General features: G+C 34.6%; 1 protein-coding gene across 1 annotated transcript in view; it reads left to right on the top strand.

Annotated features, from left to right (window-relative positions):
- LOC134276562 (leucine-rich repeat serine/threonine-protein kinase 2-like) overlaps positions 1–14,926 on the top strand; it is a 92,060-nt gene that overhangs the window by 41,177 nt on the left and 35,957 nt on the right. Inside the window, exons 40-53 of the mRNA XM_062758806.1 lie at positions 698–794; positions 5,972–6,026; positions 6,666–6,791; positions 8,056–8,211; positions 8,637–8,740; positions 9,027–9,127; positions 10,371–10,471; positions 10,733–10,801; positions 12,400–12,488; positions 12,848–12,975; positions 13,245–13,351; positions 13,542–13,609; positions 13,797–13,926; positions 14,319–14,486. Of these exons, the coding sequence (XP_062614790.1) occupies positions 698–794; positions 5,972–6,026; positions 6,666–6,791; positions 8,056–8,211; positions 8,637–8,740; positions 9,027–9,127; positions 10,371–10,471; positions 10,733–10,801; positions 12,400–12,488; positions 12,848–12,975; positions 13,245–13,351; positions 13,542–13,609; positions 13,797–13,926; positions 14,319–14,486 (1,499 nt within the window). The remainder of the gene's footprint in view (positions 1–697; positions 795–5,971; positions 6,027–6,665; positions 6,792–8,055; positions 8,212–8,636; positions 8,741–9,026; positions 9,128–10,370; positions 10,472–10,732; positions 10,802–12,399; positions 12,489–12,847; positions 12,976–13,244; positions 13,352–13,541; positions 13,610–13,796; positions 13,927–14,318; positions 14,487–14,926) is intronic.

Genomic DNA, 14,926 nt, shown 5'->3' with positions numbered 1-14,926 from the left:
GGAGATTAGCACATAATTGCAATATGAACAAAAATATGCGAAGCAACCATAACAGTCATGTACTGACACAACTTTTTATTCAGTAGAACTTCATATTTCAATAAATAAAGGGAGATAATGTGCCTAAGAAAAGTTTCTTCTCATATTTCTCATGTTTCTTAATGCATATTTGCATTAGGCCATTCCAAGTTTTTTCTATGTTTAGCGTCCGCGTGCGCCTTGGTTTTTGAAACCCCATATAAGAAAAAACACACAACATCAGGAGTCCTGAAATTGATTAATTTAGTCGAAATTTTTTAATTTTGTCAATTTCTCTAAATAATTCTGTACAGTAAGTTATATTGGGTGTATTTTAAGCATTTAATCCCTCGTTTATGCTTAAGAATAAATATTTCTTCTATTAAAGCAGTTTAGTTAGATCAAATCATTTGAGGGGCGTCATTTTTATGACTTTTAAGACTGTGTTTTATGTTTTGGCTTGTGTGTTTTTTGCGAATAGGTAGGTAGGTTTTTGAAAGATGGGTGGACGCTAAACGGAGAAAAAACTTGGAATGGCCTTATTCAAGAATTTATACACCATTAACCGAATTTCATGAAAAAAGTCGAATCACTCATTAATTTCTTAGAAAGAAAACTCTTAGTTCTTAATCTTGTCTCTTTTGTTTCTTTTTAAAATGTGTGGTATTTCTTGTTGCAGGATATCCAGAAGTCAAGCATTTTGCCTCAGTGAATTGTACCACAGAAAATGGAGAAATAGAACAGCTGAGGGAATCTATCAAAAGAGTTGTAGATGAGTGAGTATATACTGTATGTGTTGATGTAATGAACGTTTTAAATAAACATAATTTCCAGTCACAGGATTGTACGTAAGGCGCGTGGGCTGGGGAATATTTTTTTTGCATATAATGATGTTATCATCTGATTATTAGGTCACCTGAGTAAACTCAGGTGACCTATTGCTATCTCTTTTTTTCCGTCGTCGTACGCCGTACGTCGTTTGTAAACTTTTGAACATTTTTAGCTTCTTCTCTGGAACCACTCAACCAATTTCAACTAAATTTGGTATACAGCATCCATGGGTAAAGGGGAACAAAAATTTTGAATTTTATGGTCCCTGTCCCCCTGGGGCCTGAGGAGTGGGGCCAAAACCACTAAAATTAATGCAATCTTTTAAAATCTTCTTCTTTACTCCTGGACATCAAGTAGTCAAACTGTTTGCATGATTGTAATCAGCATTGAGTCCTTTACCAAAATTGTGAAATTCATGGCCCTGGGGTCGGGGTTCTAGTGCTAGGGCGGGGCTATATAGATTATATAGTGAAAATGCATGATTTCTTTGAAAATCTTCTTCTCTGCTTCTGGGTATTAAATTAACTAACCAAGCACATAGTTATGATGAACAAGAGTGCCTCTTCCAAAATTTTGAATTTTATGGCCCCAGGGTCAGGGGTTCTGGTGTTAGGGCGGAGCTCTATTGGTTATATAGTGAAAATCCATTTATTCTTTGAAAATCCTCTTCTCTGCTTCTGGGTATTGAGTCAACAAACTAAGTACATAGTTATGATGAGCAAAAGTGCCTCTTCCAAAATTGTGAATTTTGTGGCCCCAGGATCAGGGGTTCCGGTGTTAGGGCGGGGCCCTATTGGTCATATAGTGAAAATGCATTTATTCTTTGAAAATCTTCTTCTCTGCTTCTGGTTATTAAATAAACTATGTTAGTACATAGTAACTGTTATGTAGAGCAAGAGTGCCTCTTCCAAAATTGTGAATTTTATGGCCCCAGGGTCAGTTTTCTGGTGTTAGGGCGGGGCTCTATTGATCATATAGTGAAAATGCATTTATTCTTTGAAAATTTTCTTCTCTGCTACTGCGTATCAAATAAACTAACTAAGTATATAGTTATGATGAGCAGGAGTGCTTTTTCCAAAATTGTGAATTTTGTGGCCCCAGGGTCATAGGTTCTGGTGTTAGGACGGGGCTCTATTGATTATATAGTGAAAATACATTAATTCTTTGAAAATCTTTCCTTTGCTCCTGGGTTTTATGCCAATGATCCAAGTATATATATTTATGATGAAGAAAGGTGCATCTAGCAAAATGGTTAATTTTTATGCCCCCCTCCCTGGGTGGGGGGGGGGGTACATAGTCTCAAAATAAACTAGGGCTAATTGTAACGGGAACCGTTACAGATGTTCCCCAAACGCTCCCCAACTCCCTTTTGGTGCCATACTCCCTTTAAGCTTCATTAAACACGACAAACTCTATGCATTTTACACTTTAACAACGTTTCCCTGAAGTATACCGAGTATATTCAAATTTTAGCATTTGCACGCGTGCACATGTAAATGCATGTGCGTAATGACCATATTCTCTTGTCTACACTATCTATATACCGTAATTTTCGGGTCATAGGTCGATGGGGTATATAGGTCGAAAGGCTCATTTTCAGCCTTAATTTTTGAAAAATTCTAAGATAGGACGAACTTACTATATAGGACGAGGCTTTGTTTCCCGTTTTCTAAAGATTCTTACGCAGATACAACGTATCAGAACAGGTAAACCTCTAGAATTACCGGGGTTATTCCGTGACATGAACGTATCAAGAAAACAAACAGGTATTTTAATGAGTACAGCATTTAAATAAAGTTTTTTTAAAAATGTAGTTAAATGTGTTACTACCCTCGGTACTTATTTTTCTCCAACTTGCCTGTTCAATGCCTCCGTAGTTTCATACTGTTGTTAAACCAGAGGCATAAATAACACGTAAATACGTTCTTATTTTACAGCTATAATTCGGGAAATACCCGAGAACAAAGAATAATAATTCAGAACAACTTGGACACATTCTTATATATTTTATTCAGACATTATTTACCGGTGGACGACAATCGCTTCGATGTCCGCCATTTTCAAATTTGTTCTTCAGGGATTTGCTAAAACCCGCAAACGACCATTGAATGTATATATAAAACAACAGTAAAGAATTGAAATAATATTACCACGCTATAAGTTTAATTATATATTTAATTGAGAGTACCGGTACATTCACAATTTGACCGTCATTATGAATTTCATGGCTTTGTTTGTTCAATGATGTGTAACACTAATACCCAATAACGGCACGTGGATTTGCTAATCATGCCCTGCGGGTATTAAACCAACATAGGTGTTAAAACCTTTGTGTGTACACACAGTGTAAATCCTTTTACACTTTTCTGTTAACAATCGTTAGCGCTAATTCGTTTGACCGGTATTATAATTAAATAAAATAAAAAAATATATAGTAATGACTATCGGTTTATTTAGTATATTCAAATTTTATTTCACTCATTTTACACTTAAATAAATATAAGCACAATTAAAATTAATACTATTTCAATTTATCTACTAATAAATGGTAAAACCTTGACGCGTGCACATGTAAATGCATGTGGCAATGGATAATGACCATATTCTATGTAATGGAATTTATTTTGTAAGAAAGCTTAGAATAAATATTTTATTGTTTACCTATTAATTTTTCACTTATCACAGATATTGATACATTAATTTAATAAAATAATAAAGCATTTAATCCAAAAGTATTAATTTAAAAAATAATAAAGCATTTAATCCAAAAGTATTTACATCAAGTGTATTTTTGATTTTATCCATCTCATGTGCATGCACGTGCATGCATGTGCATGATGACCTTACCTTTTTGTAGGAATCCACTATGTCTATCTATGTTCTAAATCCCATCCTGTTTGGTTGAAAATCAAAGGAGTTATACCCATTTAAAGTTTAAGCCAATCAGATTGCAGCGCACGTGCATGCGCGTGTTTTCATGATACCTGCTATATATTATATTGTAGTATATCCTAATGCATGACTATGTTTAAAATTTCAAAGCATTTCGTCAAAAAACAAAAGAGATATTGAAATCTTTGTTTCAGCCAATCAGAGGGAAGCGCACGTGCATGCACGTGAGTTCGTGCTAATTTGACCATGTCATATTATCTAGACTATTAATATATCCTTATAGAATGAGTTTCAAAGCATTTCAATAAAAAATGTAAAAGTTATGGCTATAATAAGTATATCAGTCATTTCACTCATTTCACGCGCACGCACGTGCATGCGTATGCGCGCAAAATGACCTTCGTTGTGCACACCTACACTTGACACCTATTAACCCTAAAAAGGTTTTAACTTAGTTGGGTGAACAGTTTCTGAGAACACTCGCGGACAAAAAAAGTACCGGAGAACAAAGAAGAAAAAAAAGAATAATAATAATAACTAGAGCCGAGCTCGTTGCAAAGCAACGAGTAGGTCTTCCGTCCGGTTTTGACCAGAAGTGCCGGAAGTGACGTGAACAAAAGAAAGCAATGAGCTAAGTAGTCTCTAGTGACTTTATAATTTCAATTTTCCATTAAAACCTTCAAAATAAGCTATTTTTGGCTACTTCCGGTTTGACCGGAAGTGACGTCGACGGACGGAAAGTTAAGATTTAAGCTTCCAGTAACATATGTTGCCCATAAACCTGTCAAGAACAGCAAAAATATGCAATTTTTGACTACTTCCGGTTTGACCGGAAGTGACGTCGTCGGACCTATTTTGACGACTTCATTAGATAAAGCTTGAAATTTTGAACAACTTTGCTTCTTTGACGTATTACAAATTCTCAATACTTTTTGAGATATTAAGGAAAAACTGTTGGCCCCTTTTGGCCCTTTATTATAGGGGCCAGCCCCTTATCGTTGATATATTTCGAAAGATCGTGACATTCTCTACAACTTTTGTTCTATATGTCTTTACAAATTGTTAACATGTAAAAAGATATTGCAGAAAAGGTGTTAAAAATTTCTGAGTCCCTGGTAGAACTTTTTTCGAGCCATAGCGAGCGCCGACGTGCGGCGCTTCCGGAAAAAGAGAATGGTGTGTGACAAAAGAGCACACCTTGCTCTATCATCGCTGAAAATCTTATGTTTCTGTTTTAAGGCATTTTCGAAAAAAATGATGGACAATGAGACCCCCTGAAAATCACTAAATCGCGGAAATCTCAAAACCGGAAGTGACGTCATCAAAACAAAAAAATTACTTTCAGCTTTGTTTGATGTTCTATCAGTCCTGAAAGTTTCATGAAAATCTATCCAGCCGTTTTCGAGAAATCGCGTGCACAAAATCGGTAAGAAAAAAAAACAATAATAATAATAATAAAAATAGTGGAAAAGAAACCTAAGAATAACAAGAAGGTCTTCCGCTGAAGACGGAAGACCTTAATAAGAAACCGAGTAAAAACAATATGTTCCCAAACTCCGTTTGGGGAACATAATAATGCTTTGAAATCTGCTCTTTGGTATTAATCAACCATTTTATGATAAAATTTGCAAAATTTTGAAATATGTGGCCCCAGGGTCAGTGGTTCCTTTGGGATGTGGTGCACAACTGGTTATAAAGTGGAAGTGTATTTTCTCATTGTTACTCTGATCTACCTCTGGGTATTAAGTAAATAGAGTAAGCATGCTAAGTCTATTATTATGATAAGCAATGGTGCCTCTTTCAAAATTGTGAATTGCGAATTTCACAGCCTCTGGTTTAAAACACGTACGAACCAAATTTAATTGTTTGAAAGTTGTTGGACAATACTCAGGTGACCTATAAGGCCCTTGGGCCTCTTGTTTTGGTATTTCCCTCCATTCCCTGCTGAGGGAAGGAAACCCTAGATCCCCCTCTATTTTTATTAAGTCTCCTACTATTTCAATTCTCGGGAACAATTATGTATGATAGAAAAAAAAAATATTTTGACGATATTATAACCTTGTCTTGATAAAAAATCATAAGCTATGATTGACTAAAGGGAATTTTTGATAATGTAGTTACTGTAGTAATACTTTTTTTACAGATTAAGGTAAAACATTCAATAAAACAGATGATGAAACTAATTCATAATAAGACTGTTTTTACACTTATTATATTCATACTTCTTCAGTTACAAAGTCAGGGGTCAGTTTGTGATGGGACAGAAAGTTCCTGCCAGTTATGTGGTAAGATATATTGATATGTGTTGATTATTTAAGAAATTTCTAAATTTTTAACATTTTTCTTTTTGATAACTCTAAAAATAATTGTGTTAATTTCTTGATATATACAAGGGTCAAAACAAAAATTTACAAAAGTTACACTAATTGTAACTTGGGTACCCTTAAAAACTTTGATACTATAATTAGCTATGAATCTTTACCAGCAAACTTGCCTGTGATTCCCTAGATATATTTCAGTGCATTAGGTCAATACCCTCATTTATACCCTCATTACCTACGGGAGTGTGAGAGAATTAATCCCACTTCTAGTGTTCCCAGGGGTCCATGTTTTAGGCTTTCAGTCCTGTTTATGGTTTGTTTTCTTACTGGATTATGAGATTGATGGCTGTTTATCTTCACATTTTACACATTTTCTAGCTTAACCTTCAGCTATGGCTCTTTCCAGAGTCTTGTAGAAACACAGACCTGAAAACACTGATTTCTGTTGACCCTTTTATACTGGAATATAAACATCAAACCTTTTCACTGCGTTTGACCACCGAGCCGAAAATAAGTATAAAGCCAGAAATTGTCATAGATAAATTAAAAAAATATTCGTTATATAGCCAAATGATACATTTGCTTTGTGTGTTGATAATTTAGAAATTGGCTGATCTACTGGCAGAGACCAAGAGGCTAGAGAGCTCTTTCCCTGTGATAAAACACAACCAGATGCTGAAGATTGTACAGGAAGCTGCCTTGGACCTGGACGAAGAGGAGCTACACCAGGTACCTGTCCCCCAATATTAAGTAGGTTTGGTGAATAATGATAGTTACACAGTCAGTTAGGGACCTAATACGGTGTCATACAGGGTGTGAAATGGAATTCTGCATTGGGTGAGGCCAAAGCATTTATCCTGCAGAAGACCTTTTAAAATAATAAAAAATCTTTGAGCAATTTATCAAAATATCTAGTTTTAATTAAATAACAATCAAATATAATATATCATAACAAGAAACAAGAAGTTTAACTACCATACTACTACCTAGGCTAACTGTTTCTTTATAGCCGCCATATTTATTTTCAATAACAAAGCTTTGAACGGAATTGCGTGCCCGATTTTAATAATACTACTTGACAGCTGAGACGTAATTTGGAGACTTTGGGGTGTCATGTGATAAGTTTTTATCCAGTAATCTACAAATTTGGTGGAAGCAGGATAATATATTTTATTATCCTTCAGAATTAGACAGTCAATCTGATTGGTTCAGAGCAGGTCACGTGCAGGGAGACAACTCGTGATGTCTCCCTCACGCGCAGGGTGACAACTGTTATCTCCCTTCAGATGACAATGAAATAGCGTAAGCAAGCATGCAGGGATACAACTGTGTTGTCGCCCTTTGAATGAAACTACAGTGATTTAAGAGAGATAACTCTTATTTATAAGTACAATTAATAAATATGCGGGATCGGTAAACAATAAATTCTAACGATGACGTCAAAGTTGTCTGTTGACATATTTTGAAAGTATGGTATCAGAGCAGAGTAGAAGAAAACAAGAGGTTTGATTACAATTTTCTACTCTACGTAATTGATAATTGTATATTCTTCAGGATAATAAAACTATTATAGACTGTTTAGAAGGGAGACATCACCAATTATCAGGTCTGAGTAGGGTTGTCACCCTCGGGCGCAAGCGCCCTCGGGTGACAACCCTACTCAGACCTGATAATTGGTGATGTCTCCCTTCTAAACAGTCCATAATTGTATAATCTTGAGATTTGTCTATTTATTCTTGCTAAATATCTGACAGCATTTTTTCTGAATACATACATAGTGGTAGACTGCCATGTAAACTTTATTCCACAGCTTGTGAGACTTATTATTAAACAGTCTTTCAGATTTCTCTATCTGTGAACTTTATTTCACAGGTTTTTGTGGTTTCTACATGAACTTTATTTCATGGGCTGTAAGATTTTTATATGAATAAGTTGTGAAATTTCTATGTGAATTGTAACTTTAAGATTGTACACATCAAATGATATTTTACAGGCTGTGAAGTTTTTACATGAGTGTGGAGTACTGTTACATTACCCAGAGAAGGCCCTGAATCTGAGAGATCTGTATTTTATTGACCCTGGCTGGCTGTGTAGGATGATGGCTCAGGTCGTCACGGTTCATCAGATTAATCCGTTCATCAAGAACGGGGTATGTATTAAATCAAACAGAGGTAAACTCAACCATCAAATGGGGGTACACAATTCATGGAAGAATACTTCAAACCATTCATAAAAATTCAGGAAGTCCTGTGGAATATCTGAGATACTTCTCATACAGAAAAAATGGGGACAATAATTTACTAAAACATTAAGATCTATGTAATACTGACAACAAAAATTGGCTCTTTTATTATCATTTGTACTTTAGTTTAAAACTTTTTTTTTGCCTATCAATGGTAAAATGGGTGAGGTCGGTTGAGGGAGAGTTCACTTAACAATTTTTTTTGACAAATTAGACATGTTGCTTGCATACATAATTCTGAAAGAGAAGTCAGTTTTCGAATTTGATAATACAATGCTCTTTACTGTACATTTGTAGGACATAATGAATTTTAATGTATTGTTTATTTGCAGATTTTAAGGAAAAAAGATGTAAATTTGCTGTTTACAGGGAAGAAAGTGGAGAATTTTGTGTTTCCCAAATCTCTGATTCCACAGTATTTAAGGCTACTCGAAAAGTCAGTCAGTTACATATGTCTCTATGTTTTATATTCTGTTTTGTAATTAGAAGTTTTAAATTGCCTCAGAGTCACTCATTTAATATGTAATAATTTCTTAACATTGGAATCATTTCAGTTCATTTATGATGTGTAATTTTTTTTTCATAAAGCAGATAAGAATAGCGTGTCTGTAAAGGTTATTCTGAAAATCTGGATTATTAAGTGCCAAAATGGGTGTCAAGAATTTAGTTGATTCTTATCCGCACTGTAAAATGTGTGATGATATAATTTTTTTATTGATCAGATTTGAGATTGCTCTGCCCTACTCTGATGAGGAACTCTTAATCCCCTGCCACCTGCCAGAAAAGAAACCTCACCTCAACATGCCAGCCTTATCCAAAAAAGGTAGGTCTGAGTTTTTATGTGGATATTATGTTTATTCATATATGTCTGATTATAAATTGTCATGTAATATTCTTACTTTCATATACAGTGAAATACATGTATCAGTATCTCGAAGTTTGGGGGACCTGGACACGACTTCGAGATATCCGGGGGTTCGAGATATCCGAAGTAATCTTCCAAAGTCGAAACAATAATTTCCCGTTTTTTTCGTATATATCTTTATGCGTAATACCATCCTGTATTACCAAACACGAAGTCTTTATGATAAAAACTCAAGCATATTCGCAATAAATATTAAGAAAAACAATTGTTGTTGTTTTCGTTATCGTGTATAATTGTAAAACAATTTAATATACATGCCTTATTGCATATACGCCAATTTTACATTTTCCAGGTCATGCGTGCGTGGTCAAACGGGATGTATCATTACCGTTATAGTTGAAGAACCTTCTCCGTAAGAAAAGAAAAAAGAAAAATTTTTTACAAACATAATTTGATGAAATTTAGTGCAAAATGTTATTTAAAAAATGATCAGTATTCAAACTGTGTACTTGAATATTATTAATAGCTTGCAAGTATTTACATTACGAAGTACTACTAAGGAACATATAGTTTACGAAACTAACAATGCAAATGGCAGTCAAGGTTATCTATTTATATGCAGATAAACATGAATGTAATCAATCACTGCACTACGCACTGCAACTTAACTGTTTAATCTAAATTTATTGTGAAAATATCTGAGTTTTATGAATTTACGATTTTAATTATACAGAGCATACTATTACATGCAATATCGGTAATATTGTCTGTATTTAATTTCTGAGTTGCTGCGAAGTGGTTTGTTTTATCGGTCGTAGACTACACCGAACACCCAAGCTGTCATACCAATTAACTTGTCACAGATACCCAACATGAGCTTGGGATTAATTAAGATTCCCCAAGTTTGAAGATGTTAATTAATAGCCACTGGCGAGAGTGTGTGAAGTCATGACGCCAGTTGTGTTCAGTAGACCGAAAAATTCACTGCACTTCGAGATAAGTCAGGTAGAAAAGGGCTTGGGACTTTGAATATACTTCGACATAAGCGGGGTATTCGAGATATCCCATGTTCGAGATACTGATATTTACCTGTATATCTGTAAAGCTTTGAAAACAAAAGTTACCAATTAAAGAGGTGACTTTTTTTTCAGAATAATCTATAACTTTAGTAGTTACTGTAGACTGTCATTCTCTTTTCCAGATAAGATCTGCCGTTACTATATGATGGCTTACGTTCCATTAGGAATGTGGTCACGACTTATCACTCGTCTGATTGTCTTCTCTAGAAGTCAGGTCACAGAGGTAAAATCTTAATGTCACAATATTAATTCCCAGTTAAAAAAGAAATCAGTATAGAATTCTTACAATGACTTGCAGGAAAAATAAAACTCATTATGATATGAATGATTTCTATAACTTGTATGCATATCTGTGTTTAACCAAAAATTATTTTGAAAGAAGCATCTTTGTACCTGTTTTAGATATAATTAAAATATATGTCATGATTAAGAAGAAGATACAGAAGATCATTGTAAATTGATGTTTCCATGCCTCTTTTGTCAGGTTTTGGTTGGAGGACATGAGCCGTCCCTGACTTATTGGAATAAGGGCATCTTTATGTACTGGAGCAGAGTAAGGGGTTTTTATACGCCCGTCTTAAGACGGGACATATTATGTTATAGGCTTTGTGTCCGTCCGTCTGTCCGTCTGTCTGTTAGCTTTTTCGTTTCCGGCTCATAACTTTAATGTTACTAGGCCCAGGAATATCAAACTTTGTCATCTGATGCATCTTGGGTAGAAGGTGTGTCCGCACAAAAAGTAGGTCGCTCTGACCTTTAATTAAGAAGTTATAGCCAAATATGGAAAAATCCTTTCCAGCCCATAACAAGAAAACCATAAGACTTACAATCATCAAACTTAGCCAGTTTATGCATCTTAGGTAGAAGGTGTGTCGCGACCTATTTCAAGGTCACTGTGACCTTTAATTTAAGTGAAATTTAAAAAAAAAAAATGTGTCTTTTTACTATTTATTTACACATCTAAAATAATGTAAGAGTATTGCACTGTCCTTATTAAAAAAGTGTTAAATCAAGAAAATACTTATTTTATTAAAGAATATACTTGACAGCAATCTATAACAAATATAATGCATGTTAGAGAAATCCTACCTCTCCCTTGAGTGTAATTATCAAGCACTGGTCAAGAAGAATTTTGATAACAGAAAATTGCATGTCAAATTAGAGAGAAATTAATGGGTTTTGAGTGCGAGGAGCTAACTGACAGAGCATTGGTGTTATCTATATCCCTTGAGTATTGGGCAAGTGGGTAAGCCTGTTTGATTAAAAATAGGCTATAGCTCTTGTTGACTAGCTTAATTAGATGAAAAGTAATCAAAACTAATTTGATATTGCATTATAGACTAATCTGATATTATGTAATATTTATTTAAAAACTAATTTTATGGGGTGGGGTGGAATCAGCATGTCCATATGAATTACATATTAAAACCTGTCGGAAATTAAATCTCAACAAAAAAAAAATCTTTGAGTATTTTATATGTTTTTAAAAAAAATTTATAGTAGATAGTGCAGACCCATTCATCTCTTGGTAGTAATGAGTAGACAAGCATCCAGTTAAAGATTAATTAATGAGTTCAATGTAGGAAGGCTAGCTGTCTCTTATCTGTACCCTTTGGGGATTAGACAGAAGAACTGCTGGTCAGTTTATAACATATGTCATTTGATGGCCAGCCTTTTCTTTTCAAAATTAATTTGGTATAGATTAAGTTGTTAAGACTAATTTGATGATGGGCATTTGACAAGGTCTAACACAACCAGCACAGAAATCTATCTATATTAGTCGGAAAATAGCTCTTCAGAGCTAATGTTCTTTGTTGATGTACCCGACTTTAAATAAATATTATCTTATCTTATCTTTTTTATCAGTGATGTAATATTTATTATAATTGATGCCTATACATCACAGGGGATGGATAAATATTTTAAGGAATGGAAAAATCATCGAAATCTTAGAATCATGGGCAAGGTATGTGATTTTCTTGCACCTAAACTGTTCAAGAAAATTGTAATTTTTTTGATGGGCGTATCATGCTGTGGCGCGGCACTTTATTAATCATGTTAATCAGAAATTCATTGAAAATTTGGGGAGGAAAGAATAATTCCTTTAACATTTTCTAAATTGTCATATATATAATTTGGATGAATTTATAGGAGACGTTCTGTTTAGTGGACTCTGAGGGGATTTCAGGAAACAAGGAAGAAATAGCGATAACAGTGCCGATTTCTGGACAAGGGAGCATGTAAGTTACTGATTTACATAAAGAATGATTTACATGTACAATGAATATTCTTTATTCTAACACATTATTATGTCATACAAATAATCTAAATGACTGAAGATCAATGAATTTGTATAATGTCATCTAATAGTACCTATACCAAAGTCCTGCCAAGAGGTAGAACTAATCACTTAAATAATCAGGATCCACATTAAAAAAAAAAAAATTTAAAAGGCAGTTATTTTCTCAGGGTAGATAAGCCTTTTCAGAGCTGATTACTTTTACAAGCAGTTCACTCTACCAGACTGGCTAAAATTTAAGAGAGAGTTTCAAACACTGGCTGTAAATACATGTAGATTTGTTGACTGTTTTATTTACAGGATCCTAGGACTGGTTGTGGACCACATTGATGGTCTGATAGAGGAATGGTACCCAGGCCTGACAACTATTGACCCTATGCAGGGGCAAGAACTCCTAGAGAAGTTTGTTCCCTGTTTCATGTGTACAAGTACGTATGACAGATTTCAAAGAATTTGTTAAACAATTTGCTTATATGTATATTTAAGTGATTTTATTGGAAAAAAAAACTTTAACTGTGTAGCAAAAGGTGACAACCTCATAATAGAAGCATGATGCCTTTATTAAGATGTTACTGATAGGCATATCTATCTCAGGTTAGTTAGGATTTCTTTATCATTCTAAAGAAAATAATATCTATATGGAATGATGAAAAACTTAGTAATATTAAAATGATAATAATACATTTCTTCCTTTAAGGCGATCTGCCCCACTTTTTTAAGGTGGAGGACTTGTTACAGACATCAGAGACCAGTAATGAAGTGATGTGTGATCAATGTAATAATCTGGTGCCCCTCTCTCAACTTGTAAGTTAAATCCATGTAATAGGTGGTGTGTTTAGTGCAATGCTTAAGTGAAACTTATTGCAGTAAAGTACTGCAAGCTCTAGTTCTGTAGCTGTGTACATAAAATTAAAAGCTTTATTATACATGTAAGGATAAGGAATAATTTTTAATTACAGACCCTATTATTCTGTTAAATGATTTCTGATTTCAGGCGCCTGACATTGTGATGAGTGATCTCCCCTCACATCTACTGATTGGGAAATTAGATCTCCAGGAAACGTATGTACAACAATTTGTCTTACTCAAACAAAACATTACTTTATCAGGAATTGTGTCAGATTCCAAAGTTTATGAAAGTCATGTCAAGTGCATGTTGCCATTTCATGGAATGAAGGGAAACAAATTATGAGATTTTGATTTAACTTAAAAACAAGCAGCAGTTACAGGCTTCTTGTCATTAATTTAGAGCTGCAAACCAGTTGGGAGATGGAGGCTTTGGTAACGTGTACCAGATGTCATACCAGGGACAAGAAACAGCTGTCAAAGTCTTCTCTGCTATCGGGGATATCCACCCCCATAAAATGCTGAGGCAGGAGGTACCAAACGTTATAGATATTCAAAATTAATTAAACGTTGAAAATTATAGATAAAGAAGGAAATAATCATACTAAAAATTTTATTTCATATGTAAATTGTGTTCAGAGATTGTTTTTCAAATGATTGATATTCTGGTTAAAATCAATGAGAGATTGTCAATTTTTTTTTGCAATATCTGTCTTGAGAAATCAAACATTAGATATACAGCAAAACTCAGTTATAGCGAAGTCACGGGGACCTATGAAATTACTTTGCTATATCCGTAATTCGTTATAACTGTATAAGAAATACATTAAAATCATATAGCTAGGGATCCAAGATGACTTTACTATATCCATAAATTCACAATATCCGTGTTCGTACTGAACAAGTTTGCTGTGCTGTTATTCAGGTGACTGTTCTGAGATGTCTGAATCACCCCAGTGTTGTCTCCCTTTTGGGAGTTTCCATTCAACCACGAGCCATTGTCTTGGAGTTAGCTCCCTTAGGCTCTATGGCAACAGTCTTGAAAGGAAAATACACAGTTGATAAAATGGTCCAACACAGGATTGCTCTACAGGTACTCTTTAAAGATTCTTAGTTTGAAGGAAGACCATATACATGTGCCAACTTGCTTATCTATTTCTCCATTCCATTCCAATCAACAATATTGATATAGTCTCTACTCCTGATTTTTGATTAAGAACCTCAACATTACCGAGGGTTTTTTGGCTGCAAAATGATGTAAGAAGGGGGATTGGGGGGATGGGATGGTTGGGGTAGAAAATGCATTACAGAAGAGAGACTTGACAAAAGTTTTCTGGGGAGGGAGCTTTTATGTGGTGGATGTGTTTTTCAGGGGGATTGGGGGATGGGATGGTTGGGGTAAAGTGGGATACAGCATGATGCTTGAAGATATTGCAATTAAATGCATTACAGAAGAGAGACTTGACAAAAGTTTTCTGGGGAGGGAGCTTTTATGTGGTGGATGTGTTTTTCAGCAAGGACTGGAAGTGTACA

This window comes from Saccostrea cucullata, unplaced genomic scaffold, assembly GCF_032062105.1.
Source record: "Saccostrea cucullata isolate Sc308-1 unplaced genomic scaffold, CSIRO_AGI_Scuc_v1 ctg1404, whole genome shotgun sequence".
NCBI classification, from domain to species: Eukaryota; Metazoa; Mollusca; class Bivalvia; order Ostreida; family Ostreidae; genus Saccostrea; species Saccostrea cuccullata.
The sequence above is the reverse complement of the archived record's forward strand: the minus strand, read 5'-3'. Positions and strand labels throughout refer to the sequence as shown.